A 27870-nucleotide genomic window follows, 5' to 3' on the forward strand; every position below is an offset into this window, starting at 1 on the left:
CTTGCGGAGATAGTTTGGCTAATAGATTTTTATTTTGCATGTTATCATTAACCTAATTTTGACAAATCGTGGGTTTTGAGTTAATAATTTCTGTTCATTAAATTTGGATTTAAACTCACTGAATTTGGAGATGTAGTTTCTCCTTTAAATTTATACTTGACAGAGTCTATATTAGACTCTGTCAGAATTAGTCTTACTAATAGGAACTGATAAAGCTCAGTAAATTGTGAAATTATTAATATATACTTAAGTAATCCCATCAATGGCTAACATCCAGACTATAAAAGGAAGCTCTGGGACATCTTATAGTCCAGTTCTCCCTCTTGGAGAACCTGGCAAGCTACTGAGAGTTTCCTGCCGCAGCAGAAAGCCTGGCAAACTCCCCGTGGTGTAGTGTATTCATATGACAAAACCAGTAACAATGATGAGTCTCATTCCCCTGACCCTGAAAGAGCCTCCAATGTGGCACCATTGGGAAGGACGAGTAAAGAGAGGCTTCTAGGGGGCTGGAGAGATAGCACAGCGGGTAGGGTGTTTGCCTTGCACGCGGCCGACCCGGGTTCAAATCCCAGCATCCCATATGGTCCCCTGAGCACGGCCAGGGGTAATTCCTGAGTTCAGAGCCAGGAGTAACCCCTGTGCATCGCCAGGTGTGACCCAAAAAGCAAAAAAAAAAAAAAAAAAAAAGAGAGAGGCTTCTAAAATCTCAGGGCTAGGATGAATGTTAGAGACCACTTGAGAAAATCTAAGATCAACAGGATGATGATGATGATGATATTGACTTGAGTGAGCATCTCAAATTCACTATGTTCCAAATGAACTCATTGGGCTACACAGCCTGCTGATTTCCTCAAGTTTTCTAGTATTTGCTAGAACATCTTCCTACTCATTGGGCTCTGTGTTAAAAAAAAAAAAAACATTCAGGGCGGGGACAAGAGAGGTATTACAGTGGGTAAGGCCCTTTATTCGAACATGGGTTTCATTCCTGACATCCTATATGATCTTTGAACACTGCCAGGAGTAATTCCTGAGTGCCAAGCCAGGAGTAACCACTAAGCAGCCTTGAGTGTGGCTCAATATGCCACCCCCCTCCCCCCCCACACACAAAGTCACCCAGGCATGGATGGCACCATCTAGTCCCCTGCGTTTTCTTTGTCCCAAGAGCAGTTCTTTTCCTCATTCTATTTCCTTCATCCTTTATAAGATGCACTCCTTAACCGTTTCACCACTCGATTCTGGAAGAGAGCTCTATTATGCCTGTAAATTCCACAACTCTCAGCACAGGGTTTGCAGGAAGATAGCAGGTGCGCCACAGCTCTAAATAGAATGTCTGAATGGATGACTACATTTAAATTGTCTTAAGCCACGGATGCTTTAGATACAATTTTTTTTTTTGGATCTCCCACCTATATAGTAAAAGGCAGACGAAATAAGAAAACACCAAATTTTAAAAATCGAACACTGAATCCGTTAACGCGGAGTTACTTGCAACAACCGGCTGGAGAGTGCATAAAGCACACGCTCTATTTTTAAAGATTTAAGAAGGTCCCTTGGACGCAGTCTCTCGCGAAAACCCTGCGGGATCCAGATTTCCCACCTCCTCCAGTGGCCTGATGTGCTGCGGGGGAGGAGCGATGAGCACGCAGGGCCGGAGGCTTCGGGAGAGCGGGATGGGGGAAGTTCCGGAAGTCACTGACAGAGCGAGCGGCCGCCTCTGCGGGATCGGCCCGGGCACGGGTCCCAACAATAACAGGCGCTCGCACTGGGAGGGGGGCCCGCCTTGGGCCCGAGCTTCGGGGTGGAGGGGAGGAACCTGGACTGGGAAAGGGCGGGTGGGACGCTTCCCAAGACCACAGGTGATTGGAGGAGAGAGACGAGGGATGGTGCAGCTCCAGGGAGTGAGCCCGGGAGCTAACGGGTCCCCGACCGGGGGAGAGAACGCATTGATTGGGCCGTGCGGAGGGAGACGGACGGGAGCCGGCCTCTGATTGGCCGTGGTGTCCAAGGAGGCGTGGCCAAAACTCGCCAGAGGGAGCGCGAGGGAGCGGGCGGCCCGCCCGCCTGCCAGCGAGCCCGAGCCGCGGGGCGGACGCCGGGAGCAGCGGCCGGGCCGGGGAGCGCGGCGCGGACGGGCGTTTCTCGTAGCACCGCCGCCGCCGCCGCGATCCGCTGCTCGAGCGCTCCTCGTCCTTCCGTCCCCTCCCCTGCTCTCCAGCCTGGGGTCTCGAGGCGGGGAGCGGAGGGAAGGGACGGAGGAGGAGGAGGAGAAGGAGGCGGCGGCGGGAGCCGTGGGAGGGGCGGAGGGGGTCCGGGCGCGGGGCGAGGAGCCGCCGTTTCCTCGCCCGGTGCCACGGCCCGCGCGCGCGGGGCTCCCGGGCGCCCGCACTATGCAGGCGGCCCTGCGGCCGCGGCGATGGCGAGCCGGCGGGTGCTGAGAGCCGGCTGCCGCGCGCACGGGGTCCGGGTCTGGGCCGCGGCCGCGCTGCCCGGCCCCGGCCCCCTCCCTCCCCGCGCCAACTCCTCCTTCCCCATGCCTCCGGCCCTCCTGCTCTTGCTACTCCTGCTCCTGCTGCTCGAAGACGCCGGAGCGCAGCAAGGTGAGCGGCCCCCGAACCCGGTGCGCGGCGCCCCCGGGGCTGATGGAGCTCGAGGCTGGGGGCGCCTCCGTGGGGCACTCGGAGGGCGGGGGAGGGGGGGACTCCCGGGGCCTGGAGCGGGGTCTGCAGGCTCGCTGGGAGGAGATGCTCCCGACAGTGCTGTCCCCCATCTGCGTGGCCCGACTTTGCAAACGGCCAAGGTGGGCTTCCTGGCTCCTTGCACCTCAAGTTGGTGGCGCTTGGCGCGTGGGCTCGAGGCCGTTTCTTTTTCTGAAAAGGAAAAGAAGTGAGGCTCGGCCGCGAAGCCACAGTCTTACTTATTTCTTTAAGGAGGGGGAGGCCCGTGGCGGGGAGAGGTGCGCTTTTTTTGTTTTCTCTCCAAGCGGTGCCGCGGAAGAAGTTTGGGGAGCTGCGATTGCCCCTTAAAGTTCAGCTCAAGTGGACGGATAGCCGAAGGAGGCAGGCAGGGAAATGAACTCGCGTCGGATACCCAGAAAGTCAGGAAGTGTTCATTAGCATCGTTGGGGAGAGTGCTCGGATGCACCCGAGGATGAACTCGCCGAGTCGGGGATTCAGAACCGGCCCTTTACAGTTCCAGCCTGTTGTTTAGGGATGATGCTTTAAGCAGATCCAGGGCAACGTGCTAGCGGGGGTAGGAGGGGGCGGGGGGCCCAAATGGGAGCATTCCTCCTTGAACCCGTTAAACCCTCTGAGAAAGTACCAAACTTCAGCCGCCCACCCCCGCGCCCCCCATCCCCTGCTCCTGAAGCTCGCAAACCTTTACTGAACCATCACGATGAAAAGAGAAGGCAGGACTTCCCCTCACCCCTTTAGTAGTATTTTCAGGCAGTGAGATATTGTTTTTCGAATCAGTTGGCATCAGTTGTTGAACACATCTTTTCATTGCAACTTTGCATTGTGTTGCAGCGAGAAGGCTATGGATTGATTTGTTGTTTCTTTTTTTCTTTAATTTTTTTGTATTGAGTCACCGTGAGAGACATAGTTACAAAGCTGCTCAAGATCAGGTTTCAGTCATACGATGATCCAACACGCATCCCTCCACCAGTGTTCATGATTTGTTACTTCTTGAAGGTTTCTTTTTCTTTCTTTCCTTTTACTGAACTTAGTTCTTAAAAACAGTTTAGTTGTTGCTCTCGTGATTTTCAGTCAAGTATTTGGAGTCATGGTCTCAGCCTGCCGTTAGGAAGATACTGAAACATTGTTAAGCACTTGTGGAAAGGGAAAAAATACATTGAATGAACTGACCTTTAAATCATAATACATTTCTACATAGTAAATTACAACGTAGATGCTTGGTATTCTGTATTCTAATGAGAGCATCAGCAGTGAATTCTTTAATATCTGCATTTAGTAACATAAAATCTTAAGTCCTTCCCTTCTTTCAAGTTAAACAAACACCCTATCCTGGTATTCCCTTCCTGGTAGAGGAAGACCAGGCTCATCTAGTAAATGGGTAAAACTGCTTGGACTTTATGGCAGGCACGTAAATGGTTTATGTGTATTAATTGAATCCACAGCCATCTGAGATTGGTGTTGTTAACTCATTTCAAACATAAGAAAACACATACACATATACTTTCATACAGAAAAAACTATAACCAAGCAGAATATTGTGCATCTTTTGTTTATTTTTGACTTGGGGGTTACACCTGGTTGTAGTGGGGACTGCTCCTGACTGGGTTGTCAGCAGTGCTTTGGGGAATCACAGATCAAACCCAGATGGCAGATGGAACTCCTGCATGCAAAGAATGCCCTCAGTCAGTCCAGCTGCCTCTTTGACACCAGAATACTGTTTTGCTTCTTTCTACATCTGAAAGTGTGTTATGTCGTATTTTTTTAAAAAAATCATAAAATAATAAAGAATCAGTTCTATATCTGTCTTCCCCTTAAATGAAACTTCTACTTGTTTTCAGAATTTCTCAACTCCGGTTTAATTAAAAATGCAATGTTAGGTTCTTTTTAAAAGCCTTTTATTTCAGTTTTTAACCAGAGCAGTTTAACAAATAAATATGTTTTTCTCTCACAGTAGCTTTCTGCAAATAGGAATGATGCTGGGAATTAAAGACCATGATTTCCAGATGTAAATTGATTGGGTAACACTGGCTCAATCGGTTAATTCCTTTTTGCCTCAGTTTCTACATTGATAGAGTACATACCTTATGCCTTGTAGATTTACTGATTAAAATGATAGTAGGCAGGAATTTTGCCAAGGGAAAAGTATAATAGAACTGTATTATTGTTAGTCATGAGGTTGTTGTACTTGTAAAGTTAGGTTAAAGATCATCTGAAAACTCGAGAATTGTGTGGGATTTAAATTCTCTAATTTTTAAAAATTCTATTCCAGAGCGATTATATTCCCAAACCTGAACCAGTGTAGTAGTCTGATCTACATGCTCCACAGTTATTTGTTCCCTCATGTAGCTTCATGAAAAGTCTAATTTCAAAATGAGCTTTGAAATACCTAGCTTTTAATAATGTCTACATTTAGAATACAAACTAGAGTTTTACTTTACTTTATAAGATGTCTTAGGCAAAGATTCTGGAACTAAGAATAGTTTTCAGCTGATAGAGTTATGGGTAGTCAGAATAAAAATATTCCCTGAAATAAGTTTTGTGATACATAGATATTTTTTCCCCTCAGCCAATCTAGGTAGAGCTGCATTTAATAGATATATTGAGGTGGAGTGGGCTTCAGGTTGGTGGGTCTCTAGCTCAGTCTCTCGGGGATTATTTTCAAATAGCAGGAGATGCTATCCTTATTCCAGTTAATATCATATATAACTGTCCCTCCAGATTTTCACCTGTTAGCGATTTTTCTTTTAATGTGGCTCAATACAATTTGTTTCTGGTTCTGAAAACTTGTTGCATTTCATAACAAAGATGCATTCTAAATGATCTTATTCAGCCATACACTTATAGTCTACTTATTCCCATCTCTATAAAATATTATAGATATGACATGTATTTTTTCTATTTTGCATTCTAAGTTCATCTTCAAAAAATATATTTTTGGCATCGAAAGCATTTTTTTAAATGTTAGTCTTCCAAAATTTGAATTGGTAAATTTAGACTGGTTGCAAATTTGCAGCTATAAGTTATAAATAGGAAGTTGACAGTCTATTATGAATGAATTCAGGACTCACTAACATTATGCCTAGCAATTTGTATCACCTTGTTTCAGAAGCTCAACTTCCTCCTTTGTCTTCTGGAGGGTGCCTACTTCAGAGTTAGAATGTTAATTTGAGTATTGTAAAATATCTAGAGGTTAATTGAGAATATCAACTGACTTTTTTATACCTGATAATGTGGAATGTTTGTGAAGGTTTTGATTTTGGTTTAATAAATCAATGAAACCCAGCCAGGTATATTCTTGAACTATTCAGTTCCATGGTGATATTTGGCACTAATATGTATGGAATGTTGTATCCAGACAAGTCATGTCTTTGTTTGCTTGTGAGGCATGGAAATATCTGAGTTGTCAAAAATGAAGAACACCTCTCTCTGCAAATAACTTTTAAATATGTATGCATTCAGTTAATTTAAAATTGTCCATCGTCTTGTCTTAATCTGATAAAACATAGGACTCTTCCATATAGTTTTGTTTCGAGGTAAAAAATGAAAGCATCCATTACCCGCTATATATCTAATTAATTTTCACAGTGAAATTGTGAGTGATAGCATGTTTCCACTTATGCTTGTGGTCAGAGTTAAACATCTACATTTTAAAAACTAGCACTGTAGTACTGTCGTCTCTTTGTTCACCAATTTGCTCGAGTGGGCACTAGTAATGTCTCCATTGTGAGATTTGTTGTTACTTTTTTTGACATACACCACAGGTAGCTTGCCAGGCTCTGCTGTGCGGGCAGGATACTCTCGATAGCTTGCCAGGCTCTCCAAGAGGGACAGAGGAATTGAACCCGGGGTGGCTGCATGCAAAGCAAACGCCCTACCCACTGTGCTGTTGCTCCAGTCCAAAACACACTCTCCTGACTGACACTGACTGCGTACTGAAAGAAGCAATCAGTGGCTGCCTAGAGAGTGCACTGCCCAACCTCTTTTTGCATATGGTTATGAGATATTGCTCTACCGAGATATGGGATTAGTGAGTGTGTTTCAGCTAGCTCAGTGGTAGAACTTCTTCCTCTTTTGAACTGGACTAAAAGGAAAATCACGAAGTCTTTATGTCCAAATACTATTATTATTTCTCCCCAAAAATGTCAGAATTATTTTTAAAACTAGTAAAAACTTGATCAGAAAATGATAGTAACAATTTATAGGTAGATTTCCCAGTGCATGAAGCAAAGAGGAAACATTATTTCCCTCTGGAGATAGTAATTATATTTGAATATCCGAGTTTCATTTTAGAAAACAGATATTTAAAAACAAAAAAGTGAGATTGATATAAATGAAAGTAAAAGTACTAAGTTGAAATAACAAACTATTCGGTCTAGTAAGTAAACCAGTAGTAAGAAAATAATCTTAAAAGAAAATGCTACATTTTTGTAGTGGTATATTTTAATTTCAGACTCCGCCCCCCCCCAAAAAAAAAACTACACAGGATGAACCTGAAATGTGAAAGCTCAGGTGGATGTAGTGGGCATTATTGGATGCTTGTGAATAGAAAGTCTCTACTTAATTAGCTGGAGAGATGTGGAGCAACGGCATGAAATAAGATTAGGCATAGAGATAGTGCTATCTGCTCAGTGTCATTGTTGAAGTATGAAGTGAGGCAGCCTCATAGTTTTTCTGGTATGGCTCATATATTTTCACTTATTTCATACCAACCTTATAGCCTTAGCATCATTTATTTTTAAAATATCATGCAAATAATGATAGGCACTCAATACCAGAGATTTAAGTGATATTATTGCCTGCTAACTTATTAACTGGCAGTGTTTGTGTTCCTTGCTATTTTATAATCCCATGCCTATATATGACATGATTGTAATTTTAATAGTAATTTTATGTTCTGTAGATGTAAATAATGTTCAGATTAGGCAAATTTAGCACATATAAACATACATACAAAGTACAGCAAGACAATTTAAGGTTAAAAGAAATTCATTACAAGACATTTCTTATTTATGAAGCAGTTACTATATTGTTTAGATCTGCTGTTTCATTTTTTAAATCCAGTTGGTTCAATTCATCATCCTGAAAAGGATCTTAGTCCCCTAAGATCCTTTCCAGAATGAAGAGTTTCTGTCAAAATGTTGACTTAGAAATATAAATCATTGTTGATTTTTCAGATCTAATAATGTGGATCAAATCAGTATAATCAAGAAGGACAAAAATAGAGATGCTCAAAAAACTAGTATTTAATGAATGTTTGTGTCCATTAAGGGTCTTGATAAGTATGTGCGTTTGTTTTTTGTTTTTGTTTTGGCTTTTTGGGTCACACCCAGCGATGTGCAGGGGTTACTCCTGGCTCTGCACTCAGGAATTACCCCTGGTGGTGCTCAGGGGACCATATGGGATGCTGGGAATTGAACCGGGTCGGCCACATGCAAGGCAAATGCCCTACCCGCTGTGCTATCACTCCAGCCCCAAGTATGCACATTTGTAGTAAAAAAAGTGAATTGCTTGGTATTGGACAGCAAAGCTTTTAAAATTTTTTCATTATAACTTTTTCACCTAAGAAATTTTTACACAACCCAGGGCATATCATCATATAAAATAGATCTACAAGGTAAACATTTACTGATGGTAAACCACAAAGGACTTATTTTAAAAGGACCCCAATATTCAGTTACATGACCGTATATAGTGTTGCAGCCCACACTTTAAGGATCGAGAAAAGAGAAGATGCTAGTTCTCTTTGTCAGTCTCATTAAGAGCCCTTAGCAAGGGCCACCTATGAGCTCCCAGAGGAACACATACTTATGTCCGTCTTGGGGTAACTCAGAGAAGATTAAAACATTGTCGCTGTCTTCAGAAGACCTACAGTCTTGTTGGGAAAAGAATTATCTTCAAGTTGTATTATCTGATTATATATTTTGAAGATACATGTCTTCAGATATATATTGAAAATGATGTATACATTGTGTTGTACAAGATAACCAAATGCTGTTCTTTGTACATTGTGTTTATCATTTTGGGATACACCCAATGGTGCTCAGAGTTTCTTTTTGACTCTGTGCTCAGGGATCACTCCTGGCACTGTGCAGGGGCTATCTCGGGTGCTAGGGATTGGTTGGATGAATGCAAGGCAAGCTCCCTGCATCCTGTGGATCTCCGGCCCCCTGTATTTTGTGTCTGGAAGGGACGTACTGCTCATGGCCATCTGGGAAAGTAGGAGCTGCCTTACTGGTAAGATGGCCAACATTTGAGAGAGGAGTTGATCATGGTGACAGAAAGTGGGTTGGGAAAGATGCCCTGTTACAGTGTGGAGCAAGCCTGTTTCTGGTTCATTGCTTCCTCTTTATTACGCTCTGTCATCTGTACCTATGACAGTACAAGGCAGTACCTGTGACAGTACAGTTAATTGGGCAGATACTTGTTGGTGGGTTACTGTGGTGTGGAGGTCTAAGAACTGGAGCACTGCCCTCTTGGAGCTAGGTTAATTGCTGTGTGGCCAACAGTTCCTTTACTACTTACAAAATAACCACCCAAATTCCTTCATATCATACGTGTAATTTACTCATGGTCTGGTCCTTCTCTTCCTTGCTGACTTGAATCTCACGCCAGAACCCTTCCTGCTTTAGAGTTCCAATGCAAGACACTGAGCTTTTATTTTTTTTTTGCTTTTTGGGTCACACCCAGCGATGCTCAGGGTTGACTCCTGGCTCTGCACTCAGGAATCACTTCTGGCAGTGCTCCGGGGACCATATAGGATGCTGAGAACGAACCTGGGTCAACCGTGTGCAAGGCAGATGCCCTACCCGCTGTACTGTCGCTCCCGCCCCATGAGCTATTTTAAATTCTAATATAGAATTTTATACTATGTTCCCTTGTTCCCTATACTGATCTTTTTACATAGACTGCTTTTCTGTGCTGTTTGTTTTTTTGGTAGCCATCAAATCATCCTTTGCATCTCTTCTTGAGTACTTTAGAAACTATTCACATTGGGTATCCTCTCTGTGGGGAGTTTCTGGTTTAGAATCCCACACTCAGCTCCAGATAGTACTTTCCACTTACTTCTGTTCATACCTTAAAACCATCTCTTCTTTTTTTTTTTTAATTTAATAGTTTATTTTTAATTAGTGAGTCAACGTGAGGGTACAGTTACAGATTTATACATTTTTGTGCTCATGTTTCTCCCTTACAAAGTTTGATAACCCATCCCTTCACCAGTGCCCATTCTCCACCACCAGTAAACCCAACATTCCTCCCCCCCCTCCCCAGTCCTGTCTCCCTCCCACCCCACACTGCCACTATGGCAGGGTATTACCTTTTGTTCTCTCTTTCTGATTAGGTGTTGTGAAAACCATCTCTTCTAAACATTGTTCCTGGCAGACTTGTTTTGAATACTTGATAAGAAATCTGTCATTTTAAAGTGTGAATGGAGGGGCTGGAGACCACTGGGCTGAGCACAGGCATAGCGTGCAGGAACCTTGGGCACTGGATAGTACTTCACAGGGAGCAGCCTTCGAGCACCACCTACTGTGCCCATCCTGATAGATAGGTCTTCTTTAGGAACAGCGAGAGCCTAAATCACTCTCAGCAGTTAGGCACATTTCTCTGTTCACATTTTGATTTGAACAGCTGCTGCTAGTATTAAAAAACAGTTCTTGGTTCTAGTAGTTGACTTGAGTGCAAACAGAGAAGGTCTCTGAGGACGGTATCGTGGAGGGCTTTTTCCATTGTTGAGTTGAAGAAAGAATTTGTACCTAGGGTATTAGCAGCGGTATTTGTATATACAGTTTTAACTGTAGGCCCTTCCACTTTCACCAGCCCATTTGTCCATCTCCAGTTTATTTGTCTCTTACCCAGCCCAGGCACTCAGGTCCAGCATCTCATTGATGCTTTTCCTTTGGTCCCTTGACAGTTGTGGAACTTGGGCTCACAGACCAGGCCCCGCTGTCTGCTTTCTCTATTTCTGGAGAAAAGTCTGTAGTTATTCTTTACTATATCATTGTTTCTCAGCTGTGTAGTCAGAGGCAGATGACCCTCTCTGGGCCTCCAGGGTATTTCCAGGGAACCATAAGAAGGAAACAAGGTCAGGAGGAGATCCTGGTGGGAAGAAGGTTGATGCTTGCTCTTCATGCCCTTGAACATGTCTCTTGCTTGCTTGATCTGTGTCTCTGCTTTTTCCATTCTGGAGAAACCCATGTTCTCCCTTGGACACATGCTTCCCCTCTTTCTTTCCTCTCATGTGTTTGTAAGCAAGTTTTGTTCAATAATAACTACCTTGCTTGGGGGCTGGAGCTGTGGTACAGTGGGTAGGGCATTTTGCCTTGTATGCAGCAACTTGGGTTCGATCCTCAGCATCGCATATGGTTCCCCAAGCACTGCCAGGAGTAATGCCTGACTGCAGAGCCAGGAGAAACCCTTCAGGATCTCTGGGTGTGACCAAGAAGAAAGAGCAATGAAAGGTTGAGAAACACTAGTCTGGATCTATGCAGATGAGGTCTATCAACCAAGTGTCAACTGGAGATTACTGTTCCACATTTTGACTATGTTGACTTAGAACTGTTTTTTGGAGCTGAACAACTGGCTCTGCTCCTCATTCCTACATTGCGTAACTTTCCCTCCTGACTCACTCTTAACACTTCCTGAAGCATCTCTTCTGCTAGAGTGTAAATTGTGCATTAGTATAATTTAAACTACTCTCGTGCTTCTATGGAATATGTAAACATGCTTGGATACCACTGGCTTTCCATGGTTTGCTTCCAGGTCCCTTAGAGCTCCTTTTTTTCTGTGACAAATTTTTTAATATATCCATACTGGATATTTTCTTAGTGTATGGCATGTAGCAGTTACTTGTTAAATGACAATTTTCTTTTTAGCCTTTGCAGTCAAGCTCCTTTACTGTAGCTGTCATTGAAATGATTAGGTTGGGTTTGATTCTTATTTACTCTAAAAGTATGAGAATTTTGAGAATTTTGTCTTTTTTTAAAACAACAACAACAACAACATTGATGGAGATTGAAAGTATGAATACTTTGGAGTCAGATATACCTGAATTTAAACTTTTGAGATCCGCATACCATTCTAAGTGCTTTAAAATATTTAACTCATCTTTTTGCGTGAGGACTGCTTAGTAAATTTTTGCTGAAAAAGTTTATTGACATGTGAATGAAAATGTGTTTTCTATTTACTCTGCTGGTAAAACCTCCATTTTCACTTCCAATTTACTTTATACTGAGACATCCTTCTGCATCCAATGTGGTTATTTTGTGAGAAAGCGCAGAGCTCACAGAAGTGAACGATGACGATGGCCACATGAGACAGTTGTTCCCATGATACTCTCTTACCTGGTCTCCATCTAGAACTCGGTTTTGGTTTTGCCTCCTTACTTTTAATCTTTATTTTTGTGTCTCCCACTTCCTACCTGTTGATATGTTTTTAACTTCTTTACCCTCCACCCTTAGATCACTTTGAGGGTCATGGTTTGTCTCTCTCTCCTTTCACGATGCCCTGATTTCTGACTACTCAGAATCCTAGAAGCAAGATTGGTGGTTTGCATGTAGGAGAGGTATTCTCTGCCATGGGTACAGGAAGAGGGACTTAAGACTCTTGAGATTTTACCAAATGGACATCCAAGTATGTATAAATTAGAAGGGGAGTTTCGGAAGGATTCTGAGATAACTGTGGAGACTTCAGAAGAGTTGAACCAACCCTAAGGTACATGGAAAGCCCAAATGTATACCTGAACTTCAGGTACCAAGAACAAGCTTCATTCTTCAATACTGGAAATTACTCTAGAAATTTCCCATAACATAAAGGATTCAGATATATCAGAGGGAAGCATGAGCTGACTTCACATTGGCTCAGCATGAGCCAGTATCCACTCTTGGATCTGTCATAACCAAGGGGCATGGGACCATATAAAAAGCTGTGAAACTGCAAGGCAGATCTCAGGAGAATAAGAGAAGAGGTGCTGAAGAGAAAGAGGCACCATCTTCAAGGAGACCAGTCTTACAATGTTTTATAAAGTTCATAATACTACATAAATCCTTACTGAATGAATAACCATGAATACTGTGAGATTTTTATGGTATTATTTTTATGTTCGGGTGACTGTATGTAAGTTGAATGCCCAAATTGGCAGCTTGGTATGGTAGGCTGATCCACATAATTAAGCATACTAAATAAAGACATTTTTTATAATGGAATGGAACAGTTTTTAGAAAGGAGGTAGCATTCAGTAGGTGTTCGCTAAATGGAGATGGGTTAGAGACAGACATCATGTTGTGCTGAGTGGAATAGAGGTCTGGAGGAGATGTGAAATGTGAAATGTGCAGTCACCCAGAGTTCTATTGCTGGAGCAAGAGGTTATGGGAAAAGCCAGGAGGTGAGGTAGGGACAGGGGTCAAGGGCCACATGGAAGTGGACTTTGGATTTTTGTTGGAAAGTTTGAGTTTCATTGTATCAGTGGAAAAACTGGAGGAATTTTAAAATCAGAGAACTACATGACTGCGCTGGTACTTAAGAACAGAAGTGGGAGTTCAGCAGTGCAGAGGGGTGTGCGAAGGGGAGAAGGGAAGTTAGAGAGCAATTGCAGTGATCTGCACTTGTTCAGAGGGACTTGCTTTAGCTGTGTAGGGAGATGGGAAATATAAAATTTAATGACCAATTAAATTTGAGAGAGCAGCATCAATTAAATTCTGTTTTGCTTTTCTTCCTGGAATCCTCCCCTTTCTGCCCTCTGCTTTCTCATCCACAAGAATTTCTAACTGCTAATGATCTTACACACACACATACACACACATACACACACACAAAACATACACACATACACACACTCTTGTAGAATGCTTTTACTTCCCTATGGTACTCTTCATCCTTGAAACTACTTGGTACATTTATCTGCTATGTTGTAATCTTTACAAGGGTTTTGTCATCTTTATTGTAATGCCTGATGGTTAAAGCTCTTCTTTGAACGCTTGGGTAGCACTGAGTTTGAACTGTTGTGGAACATCTGATCGAAGGTGCTTAATGTATTAATAGTGATATTTGGGGATGAGAAGGAAGATTGGAGATTTGAAGCTTTCTCTGTTGTGCTGGTAACTGAAATAGAGGAAGCAGAATTTGAGCAGAGGGGGAAAGGACTCTGAAGAACTGCAGCAGCATCTGTAAGATGATGGAATCAACCAAGATGCTTGATAAGCTGCAAATAGAAGATCTGGGGGGCCGGAAAGATATTAGTGGGTACAGCGCTTGCCTTGCAAGTGGTCAGTCCAGGGTCAATTCTTGGCACCAAATATGGTTCCTTAAGGCTGCCAGGAGTGATCCCTAAGTGCAGAACCAGGAGTAAGCTCTGAGCACTACTGGGTGTGGTAAGAAAAAAAAAAATCTAGAATATAGTATAAGGAGAGTTTTAATAAGAATGGGATGAAAGGACCCATCATGCCTTAGAAAGGTCACAAGATAAGAATGGAAAAAATATCTATTAGTTTTTATTTATTTATTTATTTATTTGCTTTTTGGGTCACACCTGGCAATGCACAGGGGTTACTCCTGGCTCATGCACTCAGGAATCACTCCTGGCGGTGCTCAGGGGACCATATGGGATGCTGGGAATCGAACCCGGGTCGACCATGTACAAGGCAAATGCCCTACATGCTGAGCTATCACTCCAGCCCCCATTAATTTTCATTTATTAAAGCAACTCAGAAACTGCTTTAGTGACTAGCTTCATGGAGAGACTAAATTGCCATAACAAGTTACCCACAAACTTGGATGGCTTGAAATCGTAAATTCTGGAGACCAGAATTCTGAAATTAGGGCATTGGTAGAGCCACATTCTCACTGAAACTCCAGAGGAGAATCCCCTTGTCTCTTCTCAGCTTCCAGCAGTATAGAATTTCATGTTCCTTTGGATCTTGACCTTTTGTTCCATGGTATTCTCCTTTGTGTGCCCTTGCATTAAGATCTCTTTTATAGGAACGCCAGTAATATCCTTGATGCTGAAGGATAGTGGATGGAAAGCTTTTTGTTAGTGTTTTTAGGATTTGTTTAAAGTGCAGATCCTAGGCGTCACTGAATAAATATAATTTACTTATATTTATAGTTAAGTAAAATTAAATTAAAAAATAAATATAGTTTCTTTTAATGGGCAAAATCAGGGTGTGGGAGAGAGAGTACAGTGCATAATGTGCTTGCCTTGCATGCAGCCAACCTGGGTTTGATCCCTGGCACCCCAGATGGTCCCCTGAGCCTGCCAGGAGTGATACACAGCCAGGAGTAAGCCCTGAGCACAGCCAGGTATGGCCTCCAAACCACACATACAAACACACACAAAAGGCAAAATCCATACCACATGCACTTATAAAATGAGCACATCAAAGGTTTTATCCAATGATCAAAGAGGGAACCAGTAAGATATTTAAACCCATCTAAAGGGACTTTGGGAAGGTAGATATAAATAGACAGTCTTAGGATAAAATTACTAGGTTAGATGACTTAAACTGGCTAATGATCTATGGGGCCATTTGAAATTATTTCAACCACATAGGAATTATATGCATCTTTTCTGGAGAACAACCTACAAGTGAAAGTGTGATGAAGGCTGGGATGGTTAATCCTTGCCCTGTCATCCTTCGGTCAGTTTTGGTCACTATGGCATATAAAAGATGTGCTGTTAAGATGTACATTTTTGAAAAACCTATCTCCAAATTTTAGGGGTTTTTTTCTAGCATGTTTATTGAAATTCATGGGATTAGAAATAGGAATCTTGAGAACATTTTAATTAACTTTTGGTGATTCAGATGTTGACAACATTAAATACAAAATCACTGAGTAAAAGAATGCTGAGTGGTTTTAGTGTAATTTTGAGATTAAAACTCATTACTCTTATTGGTAATGGAGTAATGACACTAATTATTGACATCATTATAACGACACATATGATGCTTACTTTCCCCACCCCAGTTTTGGGATTTTACTTTTTTCAGTCATGCTCCACTCCTGGTAAAGATAGTACATTTGAGTCATGGTCAAAGGATTGCTGGGAACGAGGTGAAAGCATAAGGAAGAAATGCAGCCAGGACAAGATTAGTAAATGGAGAGAAAAGCGAGACATTCACAGAAAGTATGCCGTGGGTGTAAGATGACTGAAAGGTCAAGAGACTGAGCAGAAGTGTAAGGCGCTGAAGTGTTTGAGATTTCAGAGGTAGGAGTAGTCCCCAGTACTGGCAAAGACGAAGCCAGGATGCCCTCCTGAGAGGGAGCCACTGGCATGAAATGGGATCATTGGAGGGAATACTAGTGAGAATTACTTTTTCAGAAGTTATTTACAAGATACCACACTTGATAACTGCTACACATTTTCGGAAGTAATGGACCATCGTTCTGTTGGTTTGGCTAGGTGGTAGCCAGACGCACTGGATCCACATATGATGGACAAAAACCTTTCTGGTTTATGATGACCCTCAATCATTGAGCACATTTCTTTGGGTTAGGGTCTAATACTTAAGGTAGTTTTATACATTATCTGAGTGATAATCCCACTTGGTTTGAGTTGTTAGCATGCCTATTTTGTAAATTAATTTTAGCAGAAATAATTTCTTAGGATGAAGCATTTATATATTTTGGTTTGGGAGCCACACCCCATAGTGCTTTGGGCTTATTCCTGGCTCTCAGGGGTAAGTGATCTCTGCAACTTAGGGATCACTCCTGAAGGTGCTCAGGGGACCATAGGGGGTGCTAGGGACCAAACCTGCATTGATCACATGCAGTGGAAGCACAGGATGGGCATTTTAATTTATTGTGTGACTTCAGAGCCCATTTGCTTAACTGCAGTATTCCAGATAAGAGAATATGCTAGGTGGAGGTTGAAGAGGATTTCTCATATATCACATGTCTTTATGTTATTAAATTTTCTAAATATCACGTTCAGAGATGAGCTTGGATTTAAAGTTAAGCTGGGGATGGGGGTGGGACAGGAGGTAACTGGGGACTTACTTTGGTGGTGGGAATTGGACACTGGTGAAGAGACGGGTCTTGGAATATTGTATGACTGAAACCCAATCAGGAACAGCTTTGTAATTGTGTATCTCACAGTGATTCAATAAAAAAATTAACAACAATAGAAATTAAAGTTAAGCTGGGAACAAGTTCATTTCCTTAAAAATGTCATAATTGCCCTCTTTGGGTTCTCATCGCATACCATGCTAGGCAATATTCTCTCTCTTTTTTTTAAATTGAGTGCAGAAAACAAAAACACGTGAAGCACCAGGGTTGTAGCTGAGGTAGTGGAGGACATACCCAGCACTGCAGAACCCTGGCTTCCTTCCAGGCACTGCATGCTCCTTTCCTCAACACCATTTGGGGTGGCCCTAATGGACCCTGGGCACCAGTTTGAGTACTCTTGGCATCCAAACATGCTAGGAGTGGCCCCACACAGCAACAACTGCAAAAATATTAAGTGAACTTGGAACATTATCTTGAACTGTCTTTTTGGGATTTGTAGCAATGCAGCTTTAAGAGTCTTACAGCTGGAGTGTGGTGGGGAGGGGTTTGGAGCAATAGTAGAGCAGATAGAGCATTTGCCTTGCATGCAGCCGACCTGGGTACAATTCCTGGCATCCCATAAGATCACCAAATAATGCCAGGAATGATTGCTGAGCACAGAGCTAGGAGTAACTGCTGAGTATCGCTGGTGTGTCAAAAAAAGCCAAAATAAATATCACTGTATCACTGTCATCCCATCGCTTATCGATTTGCTCAAGTGGGCACCAGTAATGTCTCCATTGTGAGACTTGTTACTGTTTTTGGCATATCGAATATGCCACGGGTAGCTTGCCAAGCTCTGCTGTGTGGGCGAGATACTCTTGGTAGCTTGCCAGGCTCTCTGAGAGGGACAAAGAAATCGAACCCAGGTCAGCCGCGTGCAAGGCAAATGCCTTACCCACTGTGCTATTGCTCTAGTCCATTACTACTAGGGGATTAAAATATTTGGATGACTGGGTGTATTTTGTATATATGTTAATCATGTAATTTAAAAATATCACTTGATTTGATAGAGCAACCTAAAATCAGCAGTGTTCTTTGTCAATTCATTGTTACTTAAGTATGTTTATTGGTATTCCTGTGTTCTCCTAAGGATAAGTAGTAAAGAAAAAAACAGTCTATTATTTTCCTGGAATAGTATCAAAATTTGTATCTGGCTTAACACATCTGACCTTATACTCTTCAGAGGAAATGAACACATGTTCTGTGAATAATCCCCTAGATAAATGTGCAGCCCAACAAAGGAGCAGAAAGATCAGATCACAGGGTTGTGTGTTTTTTTTTTAACTCTGCTGAAATAAAATTTTTAGATTAGATTGACAGGCATCTACCCTTTATGTTCAGTTATACTCTGGCAGTGAACGGCTGGAGGAAGAAGAGATGTCCACTAGGACGGTGGTGGGGTTGGGGCAGAGGAGTTGGTGGTAGTGGAGTCGCTGATGAGCATGTACGGATTGATCCTGTAATTTGACATTTTGAAAATTATTTTTCCATTACTGTCGTGCTCTCTTTGTCAGTTCTGCCTTGTGAAAATGATTAATAGTGGTGGTGTAACCTGGTCACAGATCATTTTTCTTTCTATTGTGCAAAGCTTAGCAAAACATTTGGGCCCCTTTACTCCTCAACCTAATGGCACCCTCCCCCGCCACAGCCCCCTGCCCCCATGTTTATAGCTCTTGACCCAGAAGAAAAGAAGTTAGTTGGTGGCCACTGGCTGGTAAATGATCTTTTCTCTCTTTAGCATGAAAGAAAAACAAAGTATTCCATTTACATATTTTAAATATTGACAAGTTGGAACATAAGCCTCTTAACTGCTGATCTTTGGTGACAGACTGTTCCCCCAGGGGTACTCTTAGTGAACAGAACACTATTCCTCTCTGGGTCAGATGAAACTCACCCAAGAACTGATTTATGTTTTCTGTTGGCAATATCTAGCCTTTAACTTTTTAAATCAGTTCTTCCCTGCCTGTGTACTTTTGAGATTTAGGATCAACCATTCTTGATACTTGAGAGCTGGCTTGTGTATGCTAAGATATTTAGAACACACCCAAGTTAGGACGGTCGGAAATGTTTCCCTACTTTACCAAATGGGAGACAACATCACTCCCCTTGGGGTATTTTTCCCATTACTGCTCAAAGCTTATTAGGTGATTTTTTTTTTTATGGATAATTAGGAGACTGATATCTTGTAGCCTACTTCTCCCTCTGGGAGAAACTGGCAAGCTTCTGAGAGTTTTCTGCCCACATGGGACAGCCTTGCAAGCTCCCCATGGTGTATTCATATCTAAACCGAGTAACAGGCTGGATCTCATTCCCCTGACCCTGAAAGAGCCTCCTGTGCAACATCCTTGGGAGATGAGACTGTTGAGAGAGACTTCTAAGATCTCGGAGAGATCCGTGGAGAGAGACTTCTAAGATCTCGGGGAAAGGACAAATGGAGAGGTTACTGAGCCGCTCGAGAAATCAATGATTAACGGGATTTCGTGATTCGTGATTTGTGATGGATAATTAAAAAAAAAATTTTGTCAATGTAAGTATCTTGATTGACTGGAGTGCACAGCCAGTAGGGCTTTTGCCTTACATGCTGCCCACCCGAGTTCGATTCCTCCAGGTTCGATTCCTCCATCCCTCCCAGAGAGTCTGGCAAGTTACCGAGTATCCCGCCTGCATGACAGAGCCTGGCAAGGTACCCGTGGCGTATTCGATATGCCAAAAGTAGTAACAAGTCTTACAAAGGAGATGTTACTGGTGCCCCTCGAGCAAATCGATGAGCAATGGGATGGAACGACAGTGCTAAGTATCTGGAGAGAGTAGGCCTTCTAAGAACTGTGAAAGTAAACTGCGTACACTAATTTGAGGATGAAACAAAGGGCAGCATCTTTTCATTGAAAGATTTGATCTGAAAATTAAGCATTGTGATCATTGGATGCTGAGTACTATAGTTTCCAGAGTACAGGTGGAAGCACTTCAATAGAGTCAAGAATGCCCATGGAAGAGGGGCCAACCCAACGAGATACCCAGCAGGGAAGGCACTTGACTTGCATGCATTCCACCTGGGTTCCCGTCCCAGTACCTCATATGGTGCCACAAGCCCCACCAGGAGTGATCTCTGAACACAGAGCCATACATACACCCTGAGAACCATTAAATGTGGCCTGAAAACAAAGTAAAACAAGAATATACAAGAAAGAATGTAGAATCACAATTTAAAATGTGTTTAATTTGAAATAACAGGGAAAAGTATTGGGAAATTGCTTGGCTAGTAAATATAAACCTGACCTTTTGTTTCAAACTGGAATATTCAAAACATATACATAATAGTAATCATCTTTTGACCAGATAAGTTACATATCTAGTCAGGTGAAACTTGCCAGATAGCCTGCAAGCTCCTGCATCACAGTAAATGTTAAGTTTCTCTTCTAATTTTGGTTTCTGGTGAGTATCTTGTTTGCAAGAGAAGCTCTGAAATCTGTCACATATTTTAGAACATTCTTGGCACATTGCTTGTGGACTGTTCATGCCCTCTCCTTGCATAGATAGATATGAAAAAAAGACCACTCTATTTTAATTGTTTTCTTCAGCAGTATGCTCGCAAAAGTCCTGTTTTTCATCACTTAGTCTTTTCGTTAACTCTTGTTGAAGTCTGACTTTAGAGGCGAAAGGAGGAAACATTTTGTGTATCATTCAGAATCAAATATGAGCATCAGGACATCTAGATATTACACTTAAGAGGCTGCTGCATTCTTTGAAAATTCATTTTTAAAATGACAACCTTTAGTTAAATAATAGACTGTGGGAAATGTGTTGAATAGAACAGACTTAGTAGTTGGTGAACTCAGCTTCTACTACAAAGTTCTATGGATTTGGGCAAGGGGCACACACAGCTGTCCCCAGGGCTGACTCCTGGCTCTACACTCAAGGATCACTCCTGGGCGCTTGGGGGGCCATAATGGGTGCCAGAGATTGAACCCGGATCAGCCGTGTACCAGGCAAGAGCCTTACCTGCTGTACTATCTCTCTGACCCCTGAGATGAATGGTTTTATTAACTCCATCAGTAGTCCCAATCACTTGAAAACCTGTCTTGGTTTCTGTTTATCTGAAGAAAATACTTACACTTTATTATTTCATTTATTCTTGATTGCTTTTTAAAGATTGAGACATGTGAAAAAAGCACATTTTAATCTTTTCAATAGTAAGAGGACATTTGAGGTAAGTTTCCTAAAGTCTGCTTTAGTTTTTTTTTTTCTTTAAGGAAAAATGTTAATGATTGTTGAAAGGTATTTATATTACCATTCACTTATTTTCAGAGTGGAGATTTTTATATCCTAGTGTTTTCAATTTAGATAACCAGCGGAGATATTCAAGGTATTTTCATGGTAGTTTCAGGGGGGAAATTGTAGTTATTTTTTTCCTCCTCTAAGCTTTCTATTTGCAGGAGATCCAGTGAGCTAGAGCTCAAAAATTCAGATTTGTTTCATGTACTTTATCCATTATTTTTTGAGCTGCTGTGCCCACTTGTTACTGTTTGTTTTTAGCCTCCCTTTCTGTTATGACAAGAGGTTGGACACACTTGGTTGCAGTGCTTGTATTCTTAGTCGTGCTGATTGCTGGGCTTGTGCACCTGGTTGCTGTGTTTGCACATGTGCTTGCACACACAGTTCGCTGTACTTCGTACTCCAGAACACACACGCCTTTGTTGTGGTGCCCGGAATCCCAGATGGCAGTGCTGCTGGAATCATGATCAGTGCATGTGGAGGAGGTGCTGGGCATCAAGCGTGTGTCACTCTTGACCAGGTGTTTACAGGACAGATGCTTGGTACTGAGCCATCCCCAGGTCTCTACACTTGTTTTGTTGTGTGTGGCATGGAAAGTGTACAAAGAGCTAAAGTTAAATGTTGATTCAAAGCAAGCCTTTGACTCCAGTTTTTCGTGCTGCTCTAGTGGGTAATAGGCACCCTGGGGGACCCTGGAATCATCCAGGGGCAGCGGTGGCTTACCTGGGGTTGGGACGGGGGAGGCTTGCTTTTCTTTCTGTTTGCTAAGAGAAGTTAGGTTTCCAGGAAGCCACTGAGTACCCACCACCTCCCCCAGAAGAGAGAGCTGCAGGCCAAATACATGTGAGAACCTCTGTAATTAGAGCAACTTGTTTAGGAAATTGTTAGCATTCCCCACCCCAGTCTGCCTTTATGGCAGTCTCTCTCTGTCTCTGTCTCTCTCCCTCCCTCCCTCTCTCTCCCTCCCTCTCTCCCTCTCTCCCTCTCTCCCTCTTCCCCTCTCCACTCCCTCTTCTATTCTCCCGCTTCCTCCTCCTCCACCTCTGCCTCCTCTTTCCTTCCTCTTCGTCTTCCCCCCACTCCCTTTCTGAGCATAACGGTTTGCAGTACAGATACTGAAAGGCTATTATGTTATCATGTATATATCCCCTTACCAACTTTCAGCACTCAGTTGTTGTAGAGTGATCGATCATTTCCAATTATCATTGTCATAGTGGTCCCTTCTCTATCCTTACTGCCCTCTCCCAATTGTGGCAAACTTCCAACCATTGGCCACTCCGCCTGTCCCTCATTTCTAATGTCCTTGGGTAATAGTCTTATACTGTGCTTTTTTATATCACACAAATGAGTGTAATCAATCTCTTCCTCTCTTTCTGACTCATTTCACTCAGCATGATACTCGCCACATCCATGCATTTATAAGCAAATTTCTTGACTTTATTTTTCCAGGTGGCTGCATAGTATTCCACTGTGTAGATGTACCATAGTTTCTTTATCCAGACATCTGTTCTCCAGCACTTGGATTTTGTTCCCAGGTGCTGACTGTTGTGAATAGTGCTGCAGTGAACATAGAAGTGCAGGTGGCATTTCTGCTGTGTGGTTTTTGGGCCTCCAGGGTATCCAGGAGTGGTGTTGCTGGGTCATATGGTTGCTCAATGTCTAATTTTTTGAGGAAGGTCCATATTGTTTTCCAAAAAGACTGGACCAGTCAGCATTCCCACCAATAGTGAATCCTTTTCTCCCCGCCTCCGTGCCAGCACTGGTTGTTCTTGTTCTTTTGGATGCATGCCAGTCTCTGTGATGTGAGATGATATCTCATTGTTGTTTTGCTTTGCATCTCCCTGATGATTAGTGATGTAGAGCATTTTTTTATGTGCCTTTTGGTCATTTGTATTTCTTTGAGGAAGCTTCTGTTCATTTCTTCTCACTTTTTTGATGGGGTTGGGTTAAGTTTTTCTTGTTAAGTTCTACCAGTGCCTTATATATCTTTGATACTGACCACTTATCAGATGGGTATTAGGGAAATAATTTTCCCCATTCCATGGACTGTCTTTCTCTTAATCAAGGAAACTGGGAACTCTGGTGGTGAGAAATGTACTCTGGTAAAGGGATGGGTGTTAGAGCATTGTATGATCAAAACCCAGGCATGAACAGCTTTGTAACTATGTATCTCATGGTGGCTTAATAAAAATAAAAGTTAAAAAAATAAATTGCAAGCATTGACCTTTTACCTTTTTTTCTTTGAGTCATCAAAGATAAAATCCATAATATTGAGCTTTAAAAGTAAAGTGTCAAAACTAGAATGTGTTTGAGAATAACTTGATTTTTTATCAGCAAAGAATATGAAGTATTATCAGAGATATGGTAGAGTGGCCCTTCATTGGTTTTGAGACTAGTTTGATGTTACTTCACAGGTTTATGTAGAGCTTCATAGTTCATTCCATTAACATTTATTTTCCTAGAGATTTGCTAGATACTGTGTTGCATTCTCATTTGTCGGCACTTAAAGACTTTCATCTGTTCTAATAAATTATGTCAATACTATATTGTTCTTAAAAATAACTTCAGTATGGCAGAAAATGCTGGTTTTAGTCATATGTACCATATTGAGCTTAAAACTCCACAGTGTCTCTGTTAATAAAGGATTTTTTTTTAATTTTGGTGTAAAAACTGTTATTAAAGGTGATTATAAATTGCTTTTTTGAAGGAGAAAACAATTCTAAAGGATATATATTATTCTCCCTATCAGAAAGAGCCCTCAAATCCCGTCACTAAAGAATTCTGGCTAAATGGTACAGTTGGGACTGCAGCTGTAGCTTCTTAACATTCAATGCTGGTTCCAAATTTTATGAGAAAGTAAGGACTTTCTAATATTTGATTTTTTTTTTTTTTTTTTTGCTTTTTGGGACACAACCCAGCTATGCTCAGGGGTTACTCCTGGTTTTACACTCAGGAATTACTCGTGGCGGTGCTTGGGGGACCATATGGGATGCCGGGGATCGAACCCGGGTCGGCCGCGTACAAGGCAAACGCCCTACCTGCTGTGCTATCGCTCCGGCCCCCTCTAATATTTGATTTTTTATTTTGCTTTTGGACCACACCTGGCAGTGCTCTAGACTCACTCCTGGCTCTGTGCTCAAAGATCACTCCTAGAGGAGCTGAGGGACCATATGAGGTGCTGGGCATTCATTGGACATGGGTTATTCACGTGCAAGGCAAGCACTCTGTCTGCAGTACTATTCCAGCCTCTTAAATATCAATTTTTTTAATTAATAAATTATCTGGGTTTTCATATGGAAGATATTTCTAGAATAAGTAATGCTCTCAGGAAAGTTGTTACTTTCCTGAATCGTCAATAAATTGTCAAACTCTTGGGTTTTTTTTTCCTCATTCTGTAATGAAAAATGTTTTTGAGGGGAACTACTAAAACAAGTTTCATTAGGATTTAAAATTAAATACTATTAAATGTGGCTTTAGAAGCTTCAGGAAATAATCCTTTTTTCTAATAAGCAGGAATTTCAGTTGCATGAAATTGCAAAATGAAAGCTGCCTGTAAAACGCGCTTTTTTTTTCCTATCAGAACCACTCAGACTGCATCCTCACCCTTTCCCTCTTCCAAAGGAAGAGAAGAATGATCATCTGATGAAAGGCAGGTGCAGAAGCGACACCTAGAAGCAGCTCAGAGAGGATGCTCTGGCTCCTAGTGGTTTCGGGCACTGGATGTGATCGAACAAACTTCCCTATTATCGAACTAAAGGAATGACCCCTGAAAGTATAGTCTTGTAAACCACTATTACAGGTTGCATATCCCATATACATTTATATTTGGCTTGAATCCTAGTTCTTGACTTAAAACTCTTAAAACCTTTAGCGTTTCCTAAGTGCAGGGAATTAAAAGAAAAAAGAAAAAAGTGTCTTGTGCCATGTCAATGAGGTGACTTGGGCACGCAACTAATTGTTAAGGCTGGACTTTCAGTTTCACCCTCTGACCCCTGGAATAGGGAATAGGATTAGAGAATGAGTTTACCAGTGACTAATAATTTAATCTCATCTCTAAAAATTAACATCTTCGCTAAAGCCTTATATTGACTTCAGGACTTTTGGGCTTGGGGGGGGAAGGGAGATGGCAGAGTGCTTCTGAAGGACAGCAGTTCCTTTCCGCGGGACCTTGCCTTGCACCTCACTTATCTGGGTGTTGATTTATAGCCTGTACTGTTCATTGTGATAAATTGGGGACTGAGTGTGTAAATGGGTTTCCTGGAGGCTTTGAGTTGCTCTTGCAAATTAATCAAACTTGACAGAGGGGTCATGGACACCTTTCATTTGTATACGATTGGCCAGAAGCCTGCACGGAAATGGCCTGTGACTGACTCTGAAGTGGAAAGTGGTCTTCAGGAACTAAGCAGAGTGCCGGAATTGAGATTTTTTTTTTTCTCTCAGTTTTTGTCTGAGAATAGATTGTTTTGGTCTGTCACTCTTTCTACTCTGCCTTTCCGTTCTCCTCTGTCTTCTATGGTTCAAACCCCACACAAACCATGTAGATTACCATTACATACTACTGGTGTTAGGGTGGTGTGTTATTCTAAACACCAGTAGTGTCCATATGTTTCTAGAAATCATCTTCTCATGGATATTTAGAGAGGATTTGTGATATTTGTAAATAAGCTGATCACTTGGTTTTATGTTTAAACTCTTGTAATTTGAACAACTATGAGCTTTAAAGATTGAATTTATTTTAACATACATATTGTTCATTGTTCAGTTATGCTTCTGTTTTCCTCTGTCCCTCTCAGAGAGCCCAGCAAGGTACTAAGAGTATCTTGCCCGCATGGCAGAGCCTGGCAAGCTAACTGTGGCGTCTTTCATATGCCAAAAACAGTAACAGGTCTCACAACAGAGACGTTACTGGTGCCCGTTCAAACAAATTGATAAGCAACAGGATGACAGTGATACAGTGATATTTTCGTTTACATAGAGGTTGAAAAGAATGAATATAGATTATTAAGGTAATCATTGATTATCTAACCTGGTTTCTCTCTAATAAGAACTGTATCATCTGTTTTATCTTGTGTAAGAAAAATATTGGTGACATAAAACTTTTGATGTCAGACCTGTTTTAAATCATCACCAAAAAATTTCTTTTATGGGCAAAGGAATCTTCTAAGAATAAAAGAATAACTCTTGTTTTGTTAAATGATTTTTTTTTTAGGTGACGGGTGTGGACACACTGTATTGGGCCCTGAAAGTGGAACTCTTTCATCCATAAACTACCCACAGACCTACCCCAATAGCACTGTGTGTGAATGGGAAATCCGGGTGAAGATGGGCGAGAGAGTGCGCATCAAATTTGGTGACTTCGACATTGAAGATTCTGATTCTTGTCACTTTAATTATTTGAGAATTTATAATGGAATTGGAGTTAGCCGAACTGAAATAGGTAGGAAATTTACTTGTAAATATACATGTAATACAGTTTTCCTGAGTTTTAAAGCTAAAGAAGTCTTTGATAAGCAACATGTAATGACTGCTAGTTAGAATATGTGGGAAATTATTGAAAATACGGAAAAGTTTTTTCTTTTTACCTTTTGCAAAAAGCTGTAGTGAGGATGACATTACATAGTCTCTGATGAGAATGGTAGGAAAGATGATTTGAATTCATATTCTGTGGAAACTGAATAGAAAATAATTCCCAGCCTGCAGTGCTTGCTTTGTGCCAGACACTATACAGATCACTCCCATCTAGTGACTGATTTATTCTCTCTCGAACCCTTGAAAGACTGTATTACTCCCATTTTCTAGGCACACAAAACATTTTATTTTGTTTTCAGTCCCTAATAGCACAGCGGGTAGGGCGTTTGCCTTGCAGGTGGCCGACCTGGGTTTGATTTTTCCTTCCCTCTCTGAGAGCCTGGCAAGCAGTCGAGAGTATCCTGCCCACACGGCAGAGCCTGGCAAGCTACCTGTGGTGTATTCGATATGCCAAAAACAGTAACAAGTCACAAGGGGAGACATTACTGGTGCCCGCTCAAGCAAATTGATGAGCAATGGGATGACAATGGTATCGTGACAGTGATAAAGCGATACAGTCACTAATATTTTGACACCTGTCCCTTCACCAATGTACACTTCCCACCAGTAATGTTCCCAGGTTTTCCCTTCCCGCTTGCCTCTACGATAGGCTCTCTCTTTTTCTTTCTCTCCCTCTCCCTCTCTCTCTCACTTTCCTTCTCTCTCTTCCTCTCTCCTCCTCTCTCTCCCCCATCTCTCCCTACCCCCATACTCTTCTCCCCTACCCCCACCCCTTTTCGGCATTATGGTCTGCAGTACTGATACTAAAAGGTTATCATGCATATCCCTTTACCTATTTTCAGCACTCTGTTCTTGCCCAGAGAGATAATATCCAATGATCATTGTCATAGTAGTCCCCTCTCTATCTTCTCTTCGCTCTGCCTCACCCCCAACATTTATGGCAAGCTTCCAACCACTGACCAGTCCTTCTGGCCCTCATTTTTCTTGACCTTGGATATTAGTCTCATACTATTATTTTTTATATCCCACAAATGAATGCTGTCATTCTATATCTGTCCCTCTCCTTCTGACTCATTTCACTCAGCATGATACTTGGCAGTGCTAGAAAGGTGATGCCATACCAGGTGTCAACCCTGGGCCATGTGCATGTCAGGCACACGCTCTCGCCCCTCTTTGAATTTTCTATATTTGTATTTTTAGTGCCTTGTCTCCTGTTAGTATATTTCTCTGTCATGATCATGTTTTTCTTCTATGAAGGTACTTAGAATATTGTTGCATAGAAAGTTATACTTCTAATGTCTTCATATTAAATTGTAGATTAGAAATATTAGAA

The 27870-nt window shown here is 42.0% G+C and overlaps 1 protein-coding gene and 1 pseudogene across 1 annotated transcript in view; one reads left to right on the forward strand and one right to left on the reverse strand.

Annotated features, from left to right (window-relative positions):
* The first annotated feature begins 2074 nt into the window (after window positions 1-2074).
* DCBLD2 (discoidin, CUB and LCCL domain containing 2) overlaps window positions 2075-27870 on the forward strand; it is a 67055-nt gene continuing 41259 nt past the window's right edge. Inside the window, exons 1-2 of the mRNA XM_055126149.1 lie at window positions 2075-2597; window positions 26218-26445. Coding sequence (XP_054982124.1) covers window positions 2414-2597; window positions 26218-26445 — 412 coding nt within the window. The 5' untranslated portion in view covers window positions 2075-2413. The remainder of the gene's footprint in view (window positions 2598-26217; window positions 26446-27870) is intronic.
* On the reverse strand, window positions 24590-24790 carry LOC129402731 (small nucleolar RNA U3; annotated as a pseudogene).

This window comes from Sorex araneus, chromosome 2 (genome assembly GCF_027595985.1).
Source record: "Sorex araneus isolate mSorAra2 chromosome 2, mSorAra2.pri, whole genome shotgun sequence".
Lineage (NCBI taxonomy): Eukaryota > Metazoa > Chordata > Mammalia > Eulipotyphla > Soricidae > Sorex > Sorex araneus.